The 23215-nt window shown below is 38.8% G+C and overlaps 1 protein-coding gene across 15 annotated transcripts in view; it reads right to left on the bottom strand.

Annotated features, from left to right (window-relative positions):
- Positions 1-1030: 1030 nt before the first annotated feature.
- LOC146460170 (uncharacterized) overlaps positions 1031-23215 on the bottom strand; it is a 37374-nt gene continuing 15189 nt past the window's right edge. For 2 of the 15 annotated variants that reach the window (XM_085088266.1, XM_085088281.1), the window contains 31 exons: positions 22075-22185; positions 20937-21050; positions 20449-20829; positions 20106-20216; positions 19581-19694; positions 18922-19302; positions 17531-17641; positions 16939-17052; positions 15689-16066; positions 14857-14973; positions 14258-14374; positions 13725-13838; positions 12808-12921; positions 11645-11761; positions 10736-10852; positions 9840-9953; positions 9562-9675; positions 9111-9227; positions 8398-8514; positions 8090-8203; positions 7330-7446; positions 6584-6700; positions 6213-6326; positions 5953-6066; positions 5478-5594; positions 4912-5028; positions 4255-4368; positions 3113-3226; positions 2420-2567; positions 1547-1705; positions 1031-1161 (listed from right to left, as the gene is read on the bottom strand). In XM_085088266.1, the coding sequence (XP_084944392.1) occupies positions 1558-1705; positions 2420-2567; positions 3113-3226; positions 4255-4368; positions 4912-5028; positions 5478-5594; positions 5953-6066; positions 6213-6326; positions 6584-6700; positions 7330-7446; positions 8090-8203; positions 8398-8514; positions 9111-9227; positions 9562-9675; positions 9840-9953; positions 10736-10852; positions 11645-11761; positions 12808-12921; positions 13725-13838; positions 14258-14374; positions 14857-14973; positions 15689-16066; positions 16939-17052; positions 17531-17641; positions 18922-19302; positions 19581-19694; positions 20106-20216; positions 20449-20829; positions 20937-21050; positions 22075-22185 (4307 nt within the window). In that variant the 3' untranslated portion in view covers positions 1031-1161; positions 1547-1557. The remainder of the gene's footprint in view (positions 1162-1546; positions 1706-2419; positions 2568-3112; positions 3227-4254; positions 4369-4911; positions 5029-5477; positions 5595-5952; positions 6067-6212; positions 6327-6583; positions 6701-7329; positions 7447-8089; positions 8204-8397; positions 8515-9110; positions 9228-9561; positions 9676-9839; positions 9954-10735; positions 10853-11644; positions 11762-12807; positions 12922-13724; positions 13839-14257; positions 14375-14856; positions 14974-15688; positions 16067-16938; positions 17053-17530; positions 17642-18921; positions 19303-19580; positions 19695-20105; positions 20217-20448; positions 20830-20936; positions 21051-22074; positions 22186-23215) is intronic. The other 13 variants (XM_085088267.1, XM_085088268.1, XM_085088270.1 and 10 more) reach the window with 13 other exon arrangements.

The following is a 23215-nucleotide window of genomic DNA, read 5'->3' as shown; positions in this document are numbered from 1 at the left end:
GAGCCCACGCTCACCCCCGAAGAGCTCTCAGTCGGGGAGGAACCAAGACAGGACTCGAGGGAGAGGCCGACTGATCGAACCTAATCATCCGGGTGAGCGTAGTCCAGAAAAGGACTCTTTAAGGTGGTGTCTACTGACGTTTCGGTCAGTCAACTGTTTGAGGTGACCTTGACTTTCGTTTCGTTTCTAAAATTACACTCACCCGGATGATCATAATGTACCTACTTACAATCTGAAAATACCAAATCACTGTGAAAAGCGGTTACTATGACGACCGCATTCAGATGCAAATAATCCGTAGCAATTTAATACTATATTTCGAAATGAGACCTGACATGATGGTTTAAGTTTAAAAATGCTTTTGGTTTGTGTGTAAAATTCTAGTTTTTGAACTGACTCTACGGGAAATACAACAAATTTTCGAGTTTTTCCTTTGCCAGGTGTTTAACCAAAGGAGCACCATTAATGAGCTCTCCTTATAGCTGCGAAAAATAAGAAAAATCGCTGAAAATCAATCGGACTCTGTAGTACGACGCTGAATAACTATTCTTAACTTATTAAAGATACGTGAACTTAATGAAAGAACGGATTAAAGACACGGCTTATAATTAAGATTATCCTGCCCCAAGTTATTTATTGTTACCATAAACCTTGAATTATGCTATCACTTCATTGGCGAGATGACTGGTTTAGCGTAAAGAGGGCCGAGGAAATTGGGAGTGGTTTAAGGTAACGACAAGTTTGAATAAGGCCTGTCATTTCCATAATCACAATAGCTTTAATTTACTTCACATGAACCCACGAATTTTAGAGCTTTAAAATCTATCCCTTTAGTTGTACACTGCGAGGGATTTGATCGGACTTTTAAGCTGGCCAGCATGTGCTGTAAAAGTATCAATAACAAAAATTACAGATAAACTGAGGAGATTGGAGGAGCTCTTTGAAAATAAGCGTTAGTCTCATAAATTTCAGCTGGAAATTTCTCAAAGTATACGTAGAGACAACAACATGAGACGAAAAGGACACCAAATTCCAGTTCTGTTATATGCTTTATTACTTTGCGATCCCTGACATAAGAGTGAGTAAATACTGTTATTTTATTTATGTATCTTGTCTTGAACAGAAGCCTGGTAAACTTTTCAGAACTTGACCTTGGCACGTCTGCAATGAAAGAAAATAATCTATACTGTGTAGTAGTTTCATTACACGGTTAACATCAACTGATTTTGTTTCAGTTAAAGAGAATTTTTTTGGGCATCGATAAAACTGTGACAGGGGATCCCATCCGGCTGCTTTCAAAAGGAATGACGGAATTAATAACGTCACCATCAACAAATAACCACTTTAACTTATATACAACTCAACAGGCAATCCATTGAAACACCACCCCCTCCCCCTGGATATTTTCATTAGGGTTTACAACTTTAAAGTTTGGTTCAACATCAAAACAAATTGAAAATTCCTCTCTCCCTCTCCACCCCAGTGAAGCCAGAAGAAAACTCCCCGTTAGTTAAGAATTTCTCCATATAAGAATTCTTCCACAAACCTTTAAACTGTTCAGTACAATCTGTAAACGAAGTTGATGAAGGATCCGCCTACACCCTTCCAGCATTTGTTGTCTGGAGCTTGGCCATGCTTGTCATATTTGGCACCAGCTAATCCACCCCAGCATTCTCCGTAATACTGAATAGCAAAGTAGTGCATCCTTGAAAGATGGAAGAAAGAAGACAAGATTTGAATGAATAAATAACTCCATTAGTTCTTGAGGCGGTGAGTTGCTATAGCAAACACGGAGAAAAATGCTTCTTTTTAATTTCGCTTTATGTTAAGGAGAATTCGGAGGTTTTACTTCTTTCCCAGTCACCGTGTTTTTCACGGTTAAACTTGGAAAGGGTAATATCAGATTCACTCTATTACAGACATCAGCTGTGAACCCAAGAAAAAAAAATTCGATCCCTTTCGAAACTACCGAACGTACTAGTTTGTGCCGTTCACTTTTGTTTAGTTGGGTCCGTGACATTGTTTTTAATCTTGCATCCTCCGTGTATTCTATACTGGAATTTTTTGTACTGTACTCTCGCCTCACCTTTTTCGTCTGATAGTAGTTACAAATTCCGTATTGTGCAGGTTTTTTTTTGTTGGGGAGATGGGGAAGCGAGGAGGACTCCCTTGAAAGTTGTGAGATTTTTGTTGTTGTTGATGTTGTTGTTGTTGTTGTTGTGTTTTTCACGGTTAAACTTGGAAAGAGTAATATTGGATTCACTTTTTTACAGACATCGACTGTGAACCCAAGAAAAATAATTCCATCTCTTTCGAAACTACCGAACGTACTCGTTTGTGCCGTTCACTTTTGTTTAGTTGGGGTCCGTTTGTTTAGTTGTGTTTTAGTTAAAAGAGATGAAACGATAGAGATACTTACGATTGATTTTTGGCGATTTCTGAGCAATGTTTAACTGTTTTGGACATGTCACGCCAGTCGATGTATTTTCGCAGGTTTTTGAGCAACTTGTCCATTGCTCGGTCGTTGCCTTTATCTTTGAAACAGCCAAGTGGTTCGAAATTTTTTTCTGAAAGCAAAATAATTCGGTAACTAAATGTTTGTATTACCTGCAGAAATGCACCTACATCTACAAAGAAAGGGCAAGCCCTCCAATTGTGAGATTTATGTGCCCAGCCAGCGGCAGATCTTAAAACAGTCTACTCCTGGTAGTAATGATCTTGCTTACAGAAGTCCCTCTTGAAAGTCTCAAGAGTTGTAGCGAAGTTCAAGTCAGCGGACAAATTTTTCCACTGTTTGACGGTACTATGCATAAGGCTATATTGGTTATTAACGTCTTGTTCCCCTAGGGTTGGTAAGAGGATTTAGGCTGATAAATGTGTTTTTCAGCCAGTGAAACAAGTAAATACTCGAAAAAAGGTAAACCGAGATCTGCCAACGGGAGTCGAGCTTAAGGCGTTCCGATTACTTATTTGGATGCACTACTACTGCGCCACAGGAGGCTAGTGGGAGCTAGACCATTAACTCATTTCTATCACGCAGTATTATTTTGGACATACACAGGAACACTTTCTCCACAAGAAGGACGGTTAGTGTCTTGAAGATGTCACTTACGTATCTCACAGTTAAGTCCCACAAATCCATCTGGGCAGATACAATTGTATTGTCCCACTACATTCTGGCATGTTCCACCATTTAGACATGGGTCATGTTTGCATTCGTCGGTATCTGTGGGAAAAGGTGATTTTTTTAATTCAGAAGAAACAGCTAGCATTCCCCGTGTTCCCACAGACTTGTGTTGCGTACTTTAGGTGAATGGGCGTTCGAAGAACAAAAAACACGATGCCAGAGCAAGGTTTTTTGTCACTTCAACAAACGTTTTCCAAATTACCACAAGTACGATTCAAACAGCCTCATGGACAGACCACGTATAACAGATAAATGGGAAAACGCACGATATTGCATTACTTTGTTGATACTTTGTACATGTCGCGGTTTGCTATGACCAACAAATGACAGCCTATGACAAATAAATAAACGGGAGGAGGGAGGGTTAAACCGCATTAATTAGCATAACCTAAATCGTGCTGAGCCATATTGAAAGAGATTAATGAACAAAAAGTTTAAAGCAAATAATAAAGTGAGCCGTTGACGTTATAGGTCCTGTGGCGGTCAGTGCCTGTTTGATTTACTGCATTAGCCGCCTCTAAAGGCGTATGTCACTGAAAAGACACATAATGTTTGCCTTCATTCCGATGGCTGAGTTCATAAAAAACATCATTCTCGGAAACTCATTAAAAACACACGAGTAAAGAAATGCAACGTTGGCCGATGCATTTAGTCTGGCAGTGATTTCTACTGTTCATCAGGCTGGGTGATTGTTAAGTGTATCATGTAACTCTATTTATCAGTTCGGCGACTTTCTTTGTTCACACGAGTGGTTCTTGGGTTTCTCAGTTAGCACTACATTTATGAATCAGTCTTGCTAGAAATTGAGTCGAAGCAAATAAAAAGACCTGAAATCGCTATTTCTCAAGACCTTATTCGCTTCGTTGTTTTGTTACTCCATTACAGATCATGTGACGGTCCTCTAGTGAATAGTCTCTTGTTGAATTGGTCATATTCACGCCAGGATGCATTCTTTCCTTCCAAACAGACAAAGGATCGATTCTCCTGAGAATATTACGTGGTTTATAATGGGAAATTAGCATATAGAGCGAATAAGATCTATTGGCAATAGAAACGTATTATTTTACCATTTTCGCAGTTCTTTCCTTCAAAACCTTGGATGCATTTGCAGGTGTAACCACCGATTGTGTTTGAACAGTTGCCAGCCTGTTGACAGGGATTGTTGAGGCACTCATCGATATCTAGAGCAAAAAGACCAAATGTTATTCTTCAGTTTCCTTGCTTTCTCTTGAAAATAAGGGATATTGTTAAACCTCATTGGGATTACAAAATTTAAACAGGAAAGGAAAAACGAAGAGGATTCTGGTAGTTGTAGTAGAATAACGTCATCGTGAAAATGCCTATGAAGCTGTCCCTATTCCTTTCAACAGAGGTCAACAAGATTCTCCTTATGATCTTAACATTCCGCCGATAGGGATGCACTGGTCTTGGCATTTTTCGAACAGCAGTAGGAACATTTGTTTATCAAAGTGAAGTTTTCAAGCAAGTGGCGCGAATATCATGTGGTAAACAGTCATAAAAACCGAAAGCTAAAACAAAGTCGAAGATTTGTGATATAACTTGCTCGTAGATACCGCGCACTGAAAGCGCATATCATGAAGCTTCAAGTGTGACATCTCTCACCTTGGTCACAAAACTTTCCTGTATATCCTTGTCGGTGTGCAGTCGCATCTATAGCTACCATAAACTACACGCAAAAATAGAAAAAAATACACGTTTCTTACCATTTTCGCAATGTTGTCCATCATACCCGCTGGCACATGTGCACTCATAGCTGCCTGGTTTGTTGACACAGGTTGCTCCGTTCTGACAGGGTTTAACTGTAGAGCATTCGTCAACATCTAGAAATGATAGAACAGTGGTAGGACGTTAGAAATTGAATTTATAAGTACCGCATTTAGCATGACTTGCCTTTTGTGAAAATAGATTTCCTGAAAGAAGCGCTTTGTTTTACTTCAAAATTGATTGCAAGGTAGCTTGGTTTGAATTCTTCTAACTGTAGATAAATATCAACTGATGAGGCTGATAGTTAAGGGCGGTGTGGAGATTTCTAAATAAAGATATATCAGAAAGTTCTTACTGAACAGGCTGGGGAATGTTTACAATGAAAGCTGTTGTAAACTAAGTTCAAGATGAACAGATTATATGTTTTACAGAATGTTTCTGCTTTTAAGGTTTAAATTCACAAGATATTTTATATTGACGCATGTAAAATTTGGGGCCTATGCTCCTTAATATAGTTAAAGTAAAAACTCTTAGTAACAGCACTACTCCTGATATAAACGTGTACCTTGATCACAGTGTTGTCCAGTGTAGCCTGGAGCACAAAGACACTGATATCCGCCAACGTTGTTGACACACGTGGCACCATTTTTACATGGAGAGTTGACTAAACACTCATTAACATCTGAAAAGACAAAAATAGAGCTCGGTATATATAATGAAAAGAAAGAATAAATGAGCTTAAATTTACACTTTCTTGTATCTCATACCCAGGAATGAGTGCCGTTCTGTTACCTTGTCGAATTGCCATTTCGAAACGTAAGTTTTCGTGAAGAGGGGAAAACCGGAGAGCCCGGCAACTCAACCGACATATCGCGTCAACTCGGGAATTTTACCAGGGACAGACTAATAGGAGGCGAGTGCTCTCAACACTGCGCTAACCCTGTTACCCAAGCCCTATAAGCCATGTAGAATGAATTCAAGCGTTGACTCGCTAGCGTTTACTTGATTTGAGGTCGCCATTGGTATCCACAGTATCGTACCTTGCTCGCAGTGTTTCCCAGTAAATTCTTGTGTGCAGTCACATCTGTAACTTCCATTCAGATTAACGCAGCTTCCACCGTTTTTGCAAGGACTGTTGTTACATTCGTCCACGTCTGGTGAAAAAACAAGTTTTGACGAAGTGACATGAGCAAAGCTGGAACATCTTCCAAAAGCATTTGGAGACTGAAAGCAAAACTGCAACTACTCAATATATTGCCTGAAACGAAGTTGCTTTTGGATATTTTTCTTTCCCTCTTACCTTGATCACAATGCTTGCCAGTAAATCCGTTTACACAGTCGCACTTGTAACTGCCTTTCGTATTATTGCATGTTCCACCGTTTTTACAAGGGTTATTCTGACACTCGTCTACATCTGGCGAAATAATGAAAACGTTATACCCCTTGAAATAAACTGTGATGACAAAAAAGAATGTGGGATCATTTTTATGGTTACGTTGACTTTTTTTTATAGAAGACGTGGAAATTTCAGGATTAAAACGCTGTTCAAACAGCTGCGATATAGGACATAGCTTGAATTTTTAATGCAATTTTGGAAAAAAATGACAGGTTCCAGAGTTGCGATGCACATATTGCATGGAGGAAAAATTGCTAAAATTGCATGTGTCTTACCATTTTCGCAATGTTGTCCATCATAACCGCTGACACATTTGCACTCATAGCTGCCTGGTTTGTTGACACAGGTTGCTCCGTTCTGACAGGGTTTAACTATGAAGCATTCGTCAACATCTAAAGATGGTAGAACGGTGATAGGATGCTATAAATTGAATCGGTCTGTACTACATTCAGCATTCAGCTGTCGTTCACAAAAATAGGTTTCCTGAAAGAAGCGCTTTGCTTTACGTCCAGGAAACTGACTCTAAGGTAACTATCCCCTGGAATTCTTCATTGCAAGTGAAACAAGGCAAGCACTTTTGAATTCTTCTGACTGTACGTTTATATCAATTGATGGTGCTGATATTTACGTTTCAAGTACCAATTAAGGGTAGTGTGGAGATTTCTAAATTAAAATTAAAATTACTAGCAGTGAAAAGTGTTTACGCAAATCAATGTTTTAGAAACTGTTGTTTTGGTAAATTAAAAAGTGTACCGCAATTTATAACATGTATTGGAAATATTGAAAAAATGAGTGACCTTCCAGTTTCTGTTCAGACCTCCCCTCCTGTGAGAAAACAACTCTATTTAAGTTCATAGTTTGCATGCTTTCTATTAGCTGTACCTTAAATGTTTATAGACATCAACGGTTCATGTGTTTTACAGAGTGTTTCTGCCTCCTAGGTTTGGTGAGAAATTGAGGCTAAAGAATAGTTAAATGGAAAACTCTCAGTAAGTGCACTACTCCTGATATAAACGTGTACCTTGATCACAGTGTTGTCCAGTGTACCCAGGAGCACAAAGACACTGGTATTCGCCAACATGGTTGACACACGTGGCACCATTTTTACATGGGGAGTTGACTAAACACTCATTAACATCTGAAAAGGCAAACATAGAGCTCAGCATACGTAATAAAAAAAAAATAATAAATGAGCTTATTATATTGTATCGCATCTTATAGCCAGGCATGAGTGCCTTACTAATCGAGAAGACTGTTACCTGGTCGAACGGCTGTAATTTGAAAGCGTTGGTTTTCGTGAAGGGAAGAAAATCGGAGAGCCAGCCCTGACAACAAACAACAAACTCAACCCAGATTTTGCGTCAACTAGGGAATCTTACCCAAGCCACATTAGTGGGAGGCGAGCACTGCGCCATCCCTGCTCCCAAAGCCTTATAGATCCAAGTCAATAGAATGAATTCAAATGTTGAGTCGATAGCGTTTTTATGGTTTCATTGACTTTTAATGGAAGGCGTGGAAATTTCAGAATCCAAACACTGTTCACACAACTGTGACATAGGACATAGCTGACGTAATAAATAATAAGCATAATTAATTCTAGACTGTTTAAATTAATGGTAAATGCACCATATTACATGTAAATTGCGTTATATTCTACTTTAAAACAAATCTAAGTCCTACATTACCATGAAGCACGAATCAACATTTAAACACCTTCTGTTGAGGCCTCTTGCGAATAATTACCCACTAACCAAGCCGTTTTATTATGTGTACATTCTTACCATGTTCGCAATGTTTCCCTTGGTATCCTCTCGCGCAATTACATTCATAGCTTCCTGGTTTGTTGGCGCAGGTTGCTCCGTTCAAACATGGACTGTTTTGACATTCGTCGATATCTATGGACGTTAAGTCAAAACCAAAACGTGATTATAGGCTTTTATGTGTGTTCTTAGTTTCAGACGGCGTAGCAAAGGTCTGCCAGGACGCAGGGTGGGGATTATTTAAAATCGAGAAAAAAATGTATAATATTAGGATTTTACTTACAATGAACGGAATGAAAATGCCCTTGTAAAAATTACACGTTTCTTACCATTTTCGCAATGTTGTCCATCATAACCACTGACACATTTGCACTCATAGCTGCCTGGTTTGTTGACACAGGTTGCTCCGTTCTGACAGGGTTTAACTATGAAGCATTCGTCAACATCTAAAGATGGTAGAACGGTGATAGGATGTTAGAAATTAAATCTAAATCTGTAAGGAATACATTTAGCATGACGCGCGGTATGAAAATGGGTTGTCTGAAGAAGCGCTTTGCTTTACTTCCAGAAACCTGCCTCCAAGGTAACAATTCCCTGGAAAATTTTCATTGTAAGTGAAACAGGGAGAGCGCTTTTGAATTCTTACTGTATATAAATATCATTTGATGGGGCTGATATTAACTTTACAAGTATCAGGTATAAGGGTGGTGTGGAGATTTATAAATAAAGATATATAACAAATTTCTTCCGTTGGAGACTCTGGAGACTGTTTGTAAGGAAAACTGTTGTAGAGTAATTTCAAGATGATCGGTTCACGTGTTTTACAGAGCGTTTCTTCCTTCTCGGCCCTTTTTTTCCCCTGGGGTCACGGAAATGGTAAAGTAAGTCAAGTTCTTCCTTCTCAGTTTGCAGATAAAACGTTTAAGGTGAGACCATCACAAGATATTTTTTATCGACGCATGTAAAATTGGGGCTATGCTCCTTAATAGTTAAAGGAAAAAAAACTCTCAGTAAATGCCCTACTACTAATATAAACGTATACCTTGATCACAGTGTTGTCCAGTGTACCCCGGAGCACAAAGACACTGATATCCACCAACATTGTTGACACACGTCGCACCATTTTTACATGGGGAGTTGACTAAACACTCATTAACATCTGAAAACGGAAACATAGAGCTCAGCATATATAATGAGCTTATTATACTGTATCGCATCTTATAGCCTGACAAGAGTACTTTCAGTAATCGGGAGTACTGTTACTTGTCAAATTGTAATTTGGAAACGTTGGTTTTCGTGATGGAACGAAAACCGAAGAGCCCGACACTCAACAAACTCAACCCGCATAACGCGTCAACTCGGGAATCTTACCAGGGCCACAATAGTGGGAGACAAGTTCTCTCAGCACTGCGCTATGAACATAAAATTCATGCGTTCAGAGTCGCCGGCGGCTCAGTTGAGGTCGCCATTGGTATCTACAGTATATAGCCTACCTTGCTCGCAGTGTTTGCCAGTAAATTCTTGAGTGCAGTCACATCTGTAACTTCCTTTCAGATTAACGCAGCTTCCACCGTTTTTACAAGGATTGTTGTTACATTCGTCCACGTCTAGTGAAAGAAAAAAAGTTGTGACGAGGTGAAATAAGGAAATGTATGTATGCACCCGAAGAGGCCATTTCCAGTTTCGTGAACGTTTCGATTAAACTCTGGTACAAAAATTTTGTGGCGACTGGATAAATAACACATTTACCGGTACTAGCTTAATTTCTTACCGCTTTCACATTGCTTTCCGTTGTAGCCGCTGACACATTTGCATTCGTAACTGCCTGGCTTGTTGACACAGGTTCCTCCGTTTTGACAAGGACTGTTTTGACATTCATCGACATCTGAAAATATACAATCAATCAATTAATCAATATATGCTGTCACAGCATTCAATCGCACGGAATAAATGCCTTATGAGGAGCTACATAAACCAATTGCAACAATTCCGGGAAAATGTACTCGACAAATTTCATGTCTACTTGTGCACTTGATGGAAATTCTTTGATCCTTTATTGCCTTGTTTTCTTTGTATGTTTTTATCTTTCTTTCCTAGATTTCGTCGTCAATAATGCCAGATTTCAGAGGGTTTTTACGAGGCGAGATAGATATTTTTATGATCCGCGATGAGAACAAACTGCTTAGGAGCGAGGTGTTTCATTAAGGAGTAAAGTTGTATTGCACTCTTTCGGATTAGAGTTTAAAAGGATTACCGTTATCGGATGTTTTACTTCCGCATTTGCGTATATTTAACCCATATACCATGGCCGTTTATCGAATCAAATCTCTGGAATTGCATTATACATTGTTCCAGTTTTTAATAATACGGTATTCACCATTAGGCTAGCCTAGCTATGTATATTGTTTGCATCCAAAGATAGTGGATAGTGCTTTTCGCTCGCTGACTGATTGGCTATTTGAACTCCGATAGCATTTTCTAATCACCTCTTGCTACTGTCCTGGATTTCGTTCCCGATTTTTTCGCCAATTTGTCAGATATAAAGTTACTAATTGGGTTGGATATCCAATGCTTTGGCATATATGTAGCAAAACAATTATTAATTTCAGTGTCGGTGAATAATTGTCAAATATATTTTATCTGCAAAACACCAGTCTTTCTCAGCACCGTTTTCGCAGTGTTTTCCATGGTATCCGCTGACGCAATTGCACTCATAACTGCCTGTTTTGTTAACACAGGTTGCTCCGTTTTGGCAGGGTTTAACTATGAAGCATTCGTCAACATCTAGCGATGGCGGAAGAACAGGAAAAAGCTAGTAAACAAATATGTTTTCTCATCCATCTGTGGTTCTAAGGGCATTGAATGACAATTGCATTACAATTTGCAGTGTGAGAGCGGAAGTCAGCATGAAAAGATGACGGCCAATTGGCAGCTGTTACAAGACCATGACCTCACTCAACCCACTCGACTGATGAATAACTGCAAACAGGCCAAACCACAACAAGAGGGACTTTACACCCACTTTTTTTGAACAGTAATAGTGCGAATGAAAACCAAAGCATGAACAGTCTCTTACTAATTTTGGTTGGTCAAGTTTCGTAGTGAGCAGTCAATTTGGACCTTGCAGGAAACGTAACTGGACCAGAAACTGGACGGTTAGCCAACTAAAATTGTCAATTGATCTTCTGTTTCACTTTGAAAGCTTTTCATCACGGTAGGAGACTGTGCACTGTAACGTCCCTCACTAATTTTATATGGCGAGTTGTGTAAGACAAGCCCAACGTACATCACCTTCCGATATACATCACCATCAAATGACGCGGGTCGCAAGCTCTCAGCACTCAAACGCCTAGCATGTCCCTAGTCCCCTTCTTGTCAGGATCTTTATGTGACAAGTGATCGCGAGAGCTGATAGAGAAACGACTGGTGGCGACTGAGCCTATGTACTTACCATCTGACCTAACTGGGTGGTTACAGTTCGTTTTAGAATAATTATGTTTCAAAACAGAAAGCTTGGAATTTAGTTATCCAGTTTAAAGATTGCTAAATGTAGCCCTGGATCACAAGTACATGTACCTTGATCACAGTGTTGCCCAGTGTACCCCGGAGCACAAAGACACTGATATCCACCAACATTGTTGACACACGTGGCACCATTCGTACATGGGTTGTTTATGGAACATTCGTTCACATCTACACAATCAAATATAAGACAGTGTGCCAAGAAGCTATAAGATGATGACTCTCATAATAGCAATTCATTTTGAGTAAATGGTGCCATACAACAATACATCGCAACTGCATCTCTGTTTTCTCAGAGATACAAATGTTGAGTTTCCCATTGCTATCTTGTCTTGCTGACAGTGTTTTCATGCAAACCATTGAGCGCAGTCGCATTCTATAAATTCCGTTAACCCTATCCAGACACGGGGGCGGGGATTCTGCCTGTGCCGACTTCGAAAGTTTACACCTTTTTTTAATATTCGAGCAAACGTCTCCAAACTTCTTGACTTTCCCAAAAAATGTATGTGAAACAATTTGGTGTGGTAGGCCAGTGTTCACTAAATTTGATGTTATCATGGCAACCACATTTTGACTTTTTTTTCAGAAATCGAAGTGTTCCTCTTTCCTGATTCTGCCCGCGGTGACTATGAACCCAAATTACGTTTTTACAGGAGCCCATGGAACGCCATGAAACTTGTAGACTCTTTCAGAAATTTATCTGGGAACAATTTGATGCGTTCGGTCCCTTTCTTACATATTCTTACAGTACTATTTATGTCTTTAGCTCATATTAATTTTTTTTTAGTGGTTTTGATTACTTTTTGTTCAGCTTTGGCGCTTTCCTGAGGTTTTGAGGAAAACCAGAAATCCAGGATGGCGCAATCATGACGCAACTATCACGTAATGTGACATCCTCACTTCGTTGGGGAAACCTTTTGACGTACTTTTTCATACTCTAAGCGTCATTTTCATAGCTTTAATAGTCTGGCCCCTGGCCCCAGAAGACGAATAAAAGCCCAGTTTAGCGCAGCTCCCACTGTTGTTCAAGGACAGTTTTGACAAGTGAAAGTGAATTATAGGGAGAAATAGTTCATCGTATTAGATGTACCAGAGAATAATTATCAAAAGGAAAGAACAACTACTTAGCCACATTGCTGGAAATTTTTTTAGCTATAACTTTAAAATTTTATCACAAATTAAGAGTAAAATGTACAGACTCTGGTGTAACTTCTTACCACTTTCACAGTGCTTTCCGTTGTACCCGCTGACACATTTGCATTCATAGCTGCCTGGTTTGTTGACACAGGTTCCCCCGTTTTGACAAGGGCTATTTTGACATTCATTGACATCTGAAAATGAGCAAAGAATAACTAAACGAATAAAAAAATTTATAAATAAAGAAATAGATGCTTTAACAACATCGCATTACTATATACACATCGCAGTATTCCTGTTTTTAATGAGCATAAATTAACTTTATTACAGTAACTCTTATGTTTTTAGATCATGCCGTTTGTTTTTCTGGAGATATTTTTTTTTTTTAATTTTTGTGGTTTGGAAAATACAGAAATCACAGATGGCGGATCCAAAGTGCCCGCCGTTTAGAAATCACAACGTAATTTCTAGGTCGTACGACGTCATTACTCTCGTTGACGCCCTCGAGGGGTAATTACTGTGGACGCGCTACCAATCCCATCACCACAACTTTAAAACTCTAGGAATTATGGAGTGGGCGGAATCCCCCCACCTCACTCCCCACCATACATTCCGATGAATAAGCATCCTCACCCAGAATTAAGGATCTTAATTTTAACACTGCTTACCCCAGTTTGACAAGTATAGCAAAACAAATTTTTGAAAAGTTAAGGTTCTATATGTAATTAATTGTAGTAGATGCACTGGAACATTATTATGGTATAGGAGTGAAATAAAAAGAAAGGGAGTTGAAAGCAGCAGCCTGACAATTTCTTAATTGAAGTTTGAATGTGATCCCAGTAATTAATCACCATTCGTTAAGCGGGACAAAAACTCATATATGAAATACGTGAAGTAAGGGTCACATACTCGCCGGCAAGCGTTTTTATCACGGTTAACGTCGCTGCAGCGAATCAGTCCCCATTACAACGCCGTAATGCAGTGATACCCAACAAACCTTGGTCGCAGTGTTTTCCTGTAAAGCCTTGAGCACAGTCACAGCGGTAGCTTCCGTTGAAATTGACACATTTCCCACCATTTTGACAAGGACTGTTTATACATTCGTTGACATCTAAAAGTATAGGTGAAATGGATAAGCTGTAGAAGTGAATTGTCAAAAACAAATATAAAGACATCGTTTATAAACAAGCGAGAAATATATGCTCTGTCTCGTTAAGATAGTCTGAAAAAAGTTGTGAACCGTGAAATGAATTTATATACCATATGATTTATATGGTTCGAGATAATATAAAGGTTGGTTTTATAATCACGTCTTCCGCATAGATATTCTGAAATCAGAATTAGTCGAAAATCGGGTATATTTCTCTACAATGTTAAGATTCGCTATTTCTTGTAATTGTATACGTGAAATCTCTCAATCCCCTTTGCTCCTCCTTTTAGAAATCGTATATCAATTGCAAAAGGAACGATACTTATAACGCAATAGTACTTTTTGTGATGATAAACAGCTTTCTTTCTTTAAGTTTTTACCTTGATCACAATTCTTTCCTTTGAATCCAATGACGCAGCGACACGTGTAATCACCAATGGCGTTTTCACAGGTGGCTCCATTTTTGCATGGGTTGTTTGTTACACATTCGTTTATATCTGGAAAAACGAACGTAGAAGGTTTAAACTTTATATTTTGCCAGTGGTTTACAATGAAGATGAACTATAGAAGTAATAGCTTACGTTTTAAACAAAGACGATTTGAGAAATTCTAGGAGAGACAATTATGAATAGCGCTCAGTCTTTCGGAATCTCTGGAGTGAGAAGTCACAGTTTCGCTTGATTAAGGACGGTGCCTCTTTTTGCCCAGTGTGTATACGTTCTACCCATCTCGGAATGTTCCAGAAAAACTCTTATCCTTATGTAAGGACGATCCCTCCTATTTCAAAGGTATTTGTGCACGGTTTGTGACTATGTGGGAAAAGAAGTCAATAATTAAGCTTCAATTTGAAATGTCATACACTGTTATGTGCTTGAAAGTTCCAATTTTCTCAACTTATTATCGCTTAATGAGCTCTGAAAATGCATGGGTACCAACAGTTCTCTTTCTGGATTTCAATAGTCTTTCCTAGACACATTACCTTGATCGCAGTTCTTTCCTTGAAATCCTGATGCACACTGGCAGCGATATCCAATCGCCAAATCAAAACAGGTTGCACCATTCTTACAAGGCTTCAGAGTGGCACATTCATTGACGGCTTGCGAGAAAGGAAACAGTAAAAATCAAATAAATAATCATGTCCTGTGTACTCAACGTCATCTCCCTAAAGGCGGAAGTAAGCCGTACTTTGCTTTTGAAAACGTCTCCTTAATCGCGAAGGAAAACGATCGTTTAAGATCAGTTGGGCGGTCATACAGCTTCATGTCTTTTTTATTATTATTATTATTATTATTATTATTATTATTATTATTATTATTATTATTATTATTATTATTATTATCATTATTATTTTACTTTGTTTGATTTAGTTTTGTTTTCTTAGTTAAAATTTTAAACGTCAATCATTTTTCAGTTGATTCCAGTCATGTCATCTGTACTCTCCCTGAAAGGTGCGAAACTCGAAATATGTTGACCTTTCGTTAACATTCATAATGACATTAACAATTTCTCCATTTTCGTAACCACGGGTAAGACCAAAAGAATTTGTGGATAGACTTGCTTGTCCAGCTTGCAGTTTTCAAGACATTCTCTGTATCTCAGAGATATTAGCCATGATAATACATGTACACTATATAGGATATACCTAATAAAGATATCCAAAGATATATCATAAGCCAAGCAAAAATTGAAGAAGAACAAAATTCGTGCTTTTTTAAACTGGAATTCTTTTCTGGTAAGTTAATGACCTTCAAATAATCAATACATTGTATTATTCTTAATTTCTCTGAAAATAAAGTTAATTATTCGCTTACCCAAGCCAGCATTTCCACAATAACGCAGATGGCAAGTTGGTGTCCTTTGGAGTTCGTAAACGAAGAAACTGCTGCATTTTTTCACCTTTATTTTCACGGACCATTTACAGCAACTGGAACCCCAGTGGAAGCAAACTTGCCTTTCAACGGTCTCTCCTACATTTACGGGATGGGCACCGTTTAACCAGCCAGGCGCATGCGTTCCACAGTGTGCCTTCTTAACACACGAGTCCGCCATCTTGTCCCCGGCAGCTCCCGAAAACCGGTACCAAGCAGGAGTCATCAGTGCACTTTGGTCGCACTTAGCAGCGCCACCCGAGTATCCTGCTGCACGGTCTTTTTCATCAAGTAATTTGTGAGCCACGCATTCGTCAAGTGCTACAAATAAAACGGCATTTTCACTAAGACGACGCTCACATTATATCGCCTGGCCTTTTTTTCTCAAAACTAACGTATAAGAAGAGGCAGTTTGAATGGCATTTCACGGCACAATTCAACGCTAAAATGTTTTTGAAATTCATGAGAAAAACCTTAAAACTTAAAAGATAATTACGGAAATTCGACGTTACTTCACATCATTATCAATTCAAAAGTGGGAATGGCAAGTGCAAATATAAAGATAATAAAAGTATACAAAACTTGAGAGCATAACAGAATATCTATAGGGGCATGGAAAAAATAAATGTAACGAAGAAACAATGCCAAAAGTCTAAAGCCATTTTAAAGCTTTAACTTTAGGTTACTCAAATTTATTTTCAGTGATAGTGGTTACGATAATTGTTAGATAATTGTACGATAATCTTTCATCCAGACTTTTTTGAGAGCATAACTATATATCTAATACTCCCTTGGAACCGAGCAGGCTACTACTCCAAAAAGAGGGTGAAAGGAGTGCCTTCAGGCGCAATAATTGACTAATCATTTCCGGCACACTTGAAAAAAACGATATGAACCATTTAATTAATTTGCACAGTTAACCAATGAAATTGGAGTCTCCGGTTCTAAGTAGGTACATTTCAGTATGCATATAATGAAGTAAGAAAGACAATAATAATAATAATAATAATAATAATAATAATAATAAAAATAATAATAATAGTAATAACAATAATGATAATAATAATCTCGCACTCAATTTCCTGTTCCAAGTGATGACTTTGAATCGTGGCATTTTGGGTAATCCATTTCCAAAGTTTTTCTGCATATTGTTTGTAATAGAGACTTTCCCGTTTAAGCATGTACCTTCTTACCTGTTTCGCAGTGTTTTCCAGTGAATCCTGGTTTACACTTGCAGCTGTAGCTTCCATGCTGATTCACACAAGTGCCGCCATTGAGACAAGGACGCGTAATGCACTCGTTAACATCTAGAAAAAGGATGGATTAGAATTGTTTGCAATGCAATAACAGTAGCAAAACTGGACTCATTAATATAAAAGAGCTTCCGAGAGAAAGATTGAAAAAAAAGGAAAAACAAACGATTTTAATTCTGTCTTAGAACCTCGACTGCGTCGTCCTCAAACAACTTTGCACGTCTTAGGAAAAGTAGGTAAAAGGGTGGCGGGTCTTTTCTACAACTCCTTGCATCCGCGTTCGACTAAAGAGAGACGCCCGGTTACTAGGAGGGATACCCAACAAAAATGTTTGATATCTAGCTTATCACTTCGGATTACTTAAATTACATGCAGCCTCGAAGTGTTACCGGTACGTTGGGGTGGTAGACAGTAGTAGGAGATTTAATTATTTACAAGAATTGTTCACTTTGCGCTTAATTACCTCTAATTACATTTTCAGCGCACGGATGATCAAAATGTCCAATATGCAGGATCCAATTTTCTCTCATACCTTGATCGCAGTTCTTTCCTTGGAAGCCTCGCGCACATAAGCAAGAATAACCGCCCTGCTGTGAAACACAAGTTGCACCATTCTTGCAAGGTTTGCTCATCTTGCACTCGTCTATCAAAGTCAAAAGGAAATAGTAGAAAAAAAGTAGAAAAAACAATAGGTCAGTGCCTTCAAAGCACCTATAATTTACTGTTAACAATCATAGACACACGACTTATGTTACGCATACCGCTAAGATCTAGTAAATGCATGTAAAGTATTAAGATAAGAATACAGCGCTGATGATGTGAAATGTAGTAAAGATACAAGTGGAAGTGGTGTTATTTAAGACGCCAAAAGCCTTTCGGTAACTCAGTGGTTAGAGAATTTGACTGGTGCGCTGTGTCGAACGTCATATGATTATTTCGGACTCATACCAGTCGCAAGATTTAGGCTTCAGTGTAATTGAAACATAGCAACAACATTGGTAACTTGAAGAATAAATTTACATGCCGTAACACACCCAACACGTAGCAGTGGGGGAGCGGGAATGGCACAGTGGTGAGAACACTCGCCTCCCACCAGTGTGAGCCGGGTTTGATTCCAGGACTCGGCGACATATGTGAGTTGAGTTTGTTGTTGGTTCTCGTCCTTGCTCCAAGAGGTTTTTCTCCGGGTACTCCAGTTTTCCCGTCTCCTCAAAAACCATCACTTCCAAATTCCAATTCGATCTGGAAAGTGTCCCCCGTTAGTGCTCTTCGCTAAATGCATTGACACTTAAGGACGGTGCCTACTAATACCGAAGCATTTTTGTGCGATTTATGACTATGCGGGAAAAGCAGATCTTAGCAAGGGCTATTGGAATCCAAAAAGAAAATTGGGGGTAACCATGCATTTTTCAGAGATGACAAGGCAATAATATCTCGAAAAAGCGCCAAAATATAAAGCAATGTAGGGGATTTTTTCCTAAATTGAAGCTTAATTATCTCTGAAAAATGCATGGTTACCCCCAATTTTCTTAAACCGCGCAAAAATATTCCTGTGCTAGTAGGCACCACCCATAGGAAACCCGAGTATCTCGAGATGCGGAGAACGTATGTGCAGTAACAATAGAAAGCACCGTCCTTAAACAAAGTGATTTATTTATTTCTGTCTCCTCTCTGCGAGTGTGAGCAACATAAAATTAGATCGATTTTGATTGTCAACAGCCAAGCTTGTTAGCTAGAGCGCTTCAGAAAAACCTTAAAAACAGAACACAAACTCACCTTGCTTTGGGACAAAAATTTGGCCATTGTTCATGGCCAAAAACTTGACAAAACTTAATTAAACTTATAACTGACAAACGATGAGGTAACAATAAGGCCCGCCCCACTTTATAAGCCAATGCGCATCTCTATTTATGTTGAACCTACCAAATCCAGCATTTCCACAGTACCGTAGCCAGCATACAGGTGTCCTTTCAAGTTTATACACAAAGAAACCGTTGCACCTCTTTATCTGAATGCTAGCGTGCCAATTGCAACAGCTCCTACTCCAGTGGAAACACACTTTGGCGTTGACAATTTGTCCAACCCTTGTTGGATGTGACCCACTCAGCCAACCAGGTGCGTGAGTTCCACAGTAATGTTGCGGAACACAGGAAGTTGGCATCTGTGTACCAGCGGCTCCAGAAAACCTGTACCATTTGGGGGTCACTAAGTCCCGCTGGTCACACTTCAGGGTGTTGCCTCTGTGGACGCTCGCTGCTCGTTGCCTGTCATCCAGTGTCTCAAAATGTTTACACTCATCAAAGACTGAAAGTAAGAAGATGAGTCGCAAACTAATCAACCAATTACTATAAGCGATAGATCGAGAGACAGTACGTGGAACCGACGTATGGACACTAATTCTTTTTTTTTTTTTAACGGACACTAATTCTTACTAAAAGCATTTCTTTTTTTTCCCTGGTGAGGGACTAAATAATTTAAATCCTGCTCTAAATTCTACGAGCATTTGTCCATTAAACGGACACTCAGCAGTACTGTCCCCCCCGACGTGGTGTCAAAATATAAAAGAACTTTGGCTTTGATACCTGTCTCGCAGTGCTTGCCCAGGAATCCTGGTCTGCATCTACATCTGTAGCTTCCTGACAAATTCTCACACGTTCCACCATTAAGGCAAGGTCTCGTGCGACATTCATCGATATCTGAAAATAATTCGAAGAAAAATGAGAGGAAGATGAACAGACTTGCTTCAAAAATCTTCTATGGTCCAGTTCTCGTTTGAATTTCTCATGACAACTATATTGTCGAACCGTATGAATATTAGGGTAAATTATCTTTTTACGCGACAACATATTCGAAATCAAAAGACATAGAACCTCTTTTGTTCGATGAAACGGAGAAATGAATCATGCTCATAGCTTAAGTAGTGATAAAACCCGTTAAGGTTACTTCACGGAGAAATAATATTTCAACGTAACACTGTGTTTCTCTCTGACCGTATGCTACTATAGATATCCAAACTTAGCTCATATGAAATTCTTTACCATAGAATCTGTAAGACTTTTTTAGGTATTCGTGCCACATTATATAAAGAGCATTGCAAGATATCTCACCTTGTTCGCAATTTCTTCCTTGGTACCCAGGCTTGCAAAGACAGGTGTAATCACCATTGTTGCTAACACAGGTGGCTCCATTTTGACAAGGTTTGCTTGCTTTGCATGGGTCTATTACAAGGAAGAAAAAGACACCTCATTATAAGTAGTTCATTTATTCCAAACTGCAATATATTTTAAGAAATACAGTGTAATGCATTTATTCTATTGCCAAAAGAGAAATAAATGTAACATTAAGGGCAAACGCGAAAAAAATTACATTAACTTAACCTTTGAAAGAAATTATCATTTTAAAGTTATTAGTATTTTGAGCTAAAACAGCATCTGTAAATCCTTAACTCACCAAATCCAGCATTTCCACAGTACCGTAGCCAGCACACAGGAGTCCTTTCAAGTTCATACACAAAGAAACCATTGCACTTTTTGATCTGAATATTAGCGTGCCAATTGCAACAGCTCCTACTCCAGTGGAAACACACTTTGGCGTTGACAATCTGACCGACTCTTGTTGGATGTGACCCACTCAGCCATCCGGGTGCGTGAGTCCCACAGTAATGTTGAGGAACGCAGGAAGTTGGCATCTGAGTACCAGCGGCTCCACTAAACCTGTACCATTTGGGGGTCACGAGATCCCTCTGGTCACATTTCAGGGTGTTTCCTCTGTGGACGCCTGCAGCCCGCTGGCGGTCACTAAGTGATTCGTAATGCTTGCATTCATCAAAGACTAAATAAAAAGAAAAGGATTACAGGTATTAATACATCTGAGCCAAGCAAACCTTAATAGTTTGTCAAAGTCAAACGGTGCAAATAAGGTTGACGTGGAAAAACTACCTGTTTCGCAATGTTTTCCAAGAAATCCTGTTTTGCACTTGCATCTGTAACTTCCTGACAGATTTTCACACGTTCCACCGTTAAAGCAAGGTCTTGTACGGCATTCATCGATATCTGAAAACAAAAGCAATTATTGTGATGAATGTGATTTAGCGAAAAAGTGCTGATAGCCATTGGATGACAAGGAGTTTTGATTTTCAAGATATACTGTAAATAAAAGGTCAGACAGGTGAATAGAGAAAAGACAACCAAGAATGTTATAAAGAAAGTTGAAAAGCATGCAAACAGTGTTTGCTTTTCAATAAAATAGAAGCTCAACCTGTTTATTTTTGAGGATTGATCCCCTTGGGGCGCTTTCCATTTAGCCAAAGTGTCCGGTTTAAAGGGGAAGTATCACGCAAATTTGCTGTCATTTCAAAACCCAAAAATGTTTTTCTGTCAACAGAAACAACGAATTAATTGTCATGTTTGTTATAAATTATCACCCCAGTGCAATAAAACTGTCGATTAGTGCCTCTGGCCAGAGACAGAGTAGCCCGGTATGGATTGAAACTTGAAAAATATTAGGCTAATGATTTTCAAGTTCTCGCAATTTTTGTTTCCAAAATGCGCTAGAACAGATCACGAGTTGTCCCTTTCAAGAATTGAGTTGATTTCTTTCCTCTCGGCATTCTAGGATTATTTAGCAGCTGCTTGAAGGTTTTATTTCATCATTTTAAACAAAAGATATCAAAAACCCCATGATACTTCCCCTTTAACCATTTGAAATGCAAATGGTACGCGCAAAAGGTCGACTTTGGAAGTACTCCACGTTTTCTGTTATAACCCTTTGGAACGGAATTTACAGTTCCATTTGCACAAAATTTCCATTTTGTTGTCTTCTTGGACCATCATTGCGTCATCACGTAAGTTTTTTTTCTACCAATGAGATTGCAAGTTTGGAACGAATGGAAAAAACCCTTTCCAGTTGATGTGGAATGTTTCCGAAATTTCCAAGCGAAAATTTTGGTTCAATGTAGAGCGCCCCTGACAAGAAATAGTAGACGGTAAACATAAAAAAGAAGATTGATTATTTACGCAACTTTAATATGTGGCTTTGCATGATTACAAAATGCATATGTTTCCTAAAGAACCCTACCTTGTTCGCAGTTCTTTCCTTGGTAACCAGGCTTACAACGACAGATGTAATCCCCATTGTTGTTAACGCAGGTGGCGCCATTTTGACAAGGTTTGCTTGCTTTACATGGGTCTTGTTGGTTAACAGATAATAGCAATAATTTTACTTAAGTATTATCTCACTCAAAATCCTGATATAACTAATTAGCCTGTTAAGTGAAAATTATTGCGACAGATTCCCGCCACCTCGAACAGAAATAGGCCGTATTGATATGTTAAATAATGCCGAGCAATACAAGCAACAATGTCTTACAGTTTGTCACGACCCTACAAGCTTTCAGCTTTCATACACATCGTGTATAAATAAAGGCAACCTACCAACCTACCTACCTACTTACGTAATAGTGTTGCTTTAGGGTTAGTGTTAAGATTGTTTGCTGTAAATTACAGCTATTTGCGAAAGAAATGACCGTGTTCCAAAAAAAAAAAAAGTCTGATTGCTTTTTCAGTGAACCCTACCGGCTTGAAACCATTAAGACAATGCACTTTTTTAAAGTTATTTCATTATTAATATTTCATCCATCCATCCATTTTCCCATTTATCCCATGATATTGAGAATACAGCCAATCAGAAAGCTAGAAAACCATTGCATATCCTGAGGTATGCAACGGGTAGTATTCTACGAAAAACCCCGGCGTTCCTCGCGCCTACAAAGGCTTTTATACGTTTAATGAGCAGTACCTATTTATATTTTAATTTTTTATGAAAATTGTGTACTTTCAAGAAACGTTACCTATCTATTGAATATTTTTTCACTGATTGTTTTTGCTGTTAAAACATTAAAGAGCGACGTTTTGTGTTAATTCAATGAGTGGCACGGGATAAATTAGTTATGCAAAGCTTTAATGTGGTATACCGTGAAAATCCCACTCGTGACTTGATTTTTCTTTCTGAACACACTCGCTCTAAAAGCTCGTGTGTATAGTAATAGATATTTCACGGTATACCACTCGAACGCCTTGCATAACTAGTATCTATCCACCCATTCATTCATTCATTCATTCATTCATTCATTCATTCATTCATTCATTCGTTCATTCGTTCTTCGTTTGCCAGTTTGCCCGTTTATTTCTTTATAGTTTTAGTTACTAGGGTTTCTTGC

This window comes from Pavona decussata, unplaced genomic scaffold (assembly GCF_977016875.1).
Source record: "Pavona decussata unplaced genomic scaffold, jaPavDecu1.1 SCAFFOLD_214, whole genome shotgun sequence".
NCBI classification, from domain to species: Eukaryota; Metazoa; Cnidaria; class Anthozoa; order Scleractinia; family Agariciidae; genus Pavona; species Pavona decussata.
This window is presented reverse-complemented; position numbering and strand designations above follow the sequence as displayed.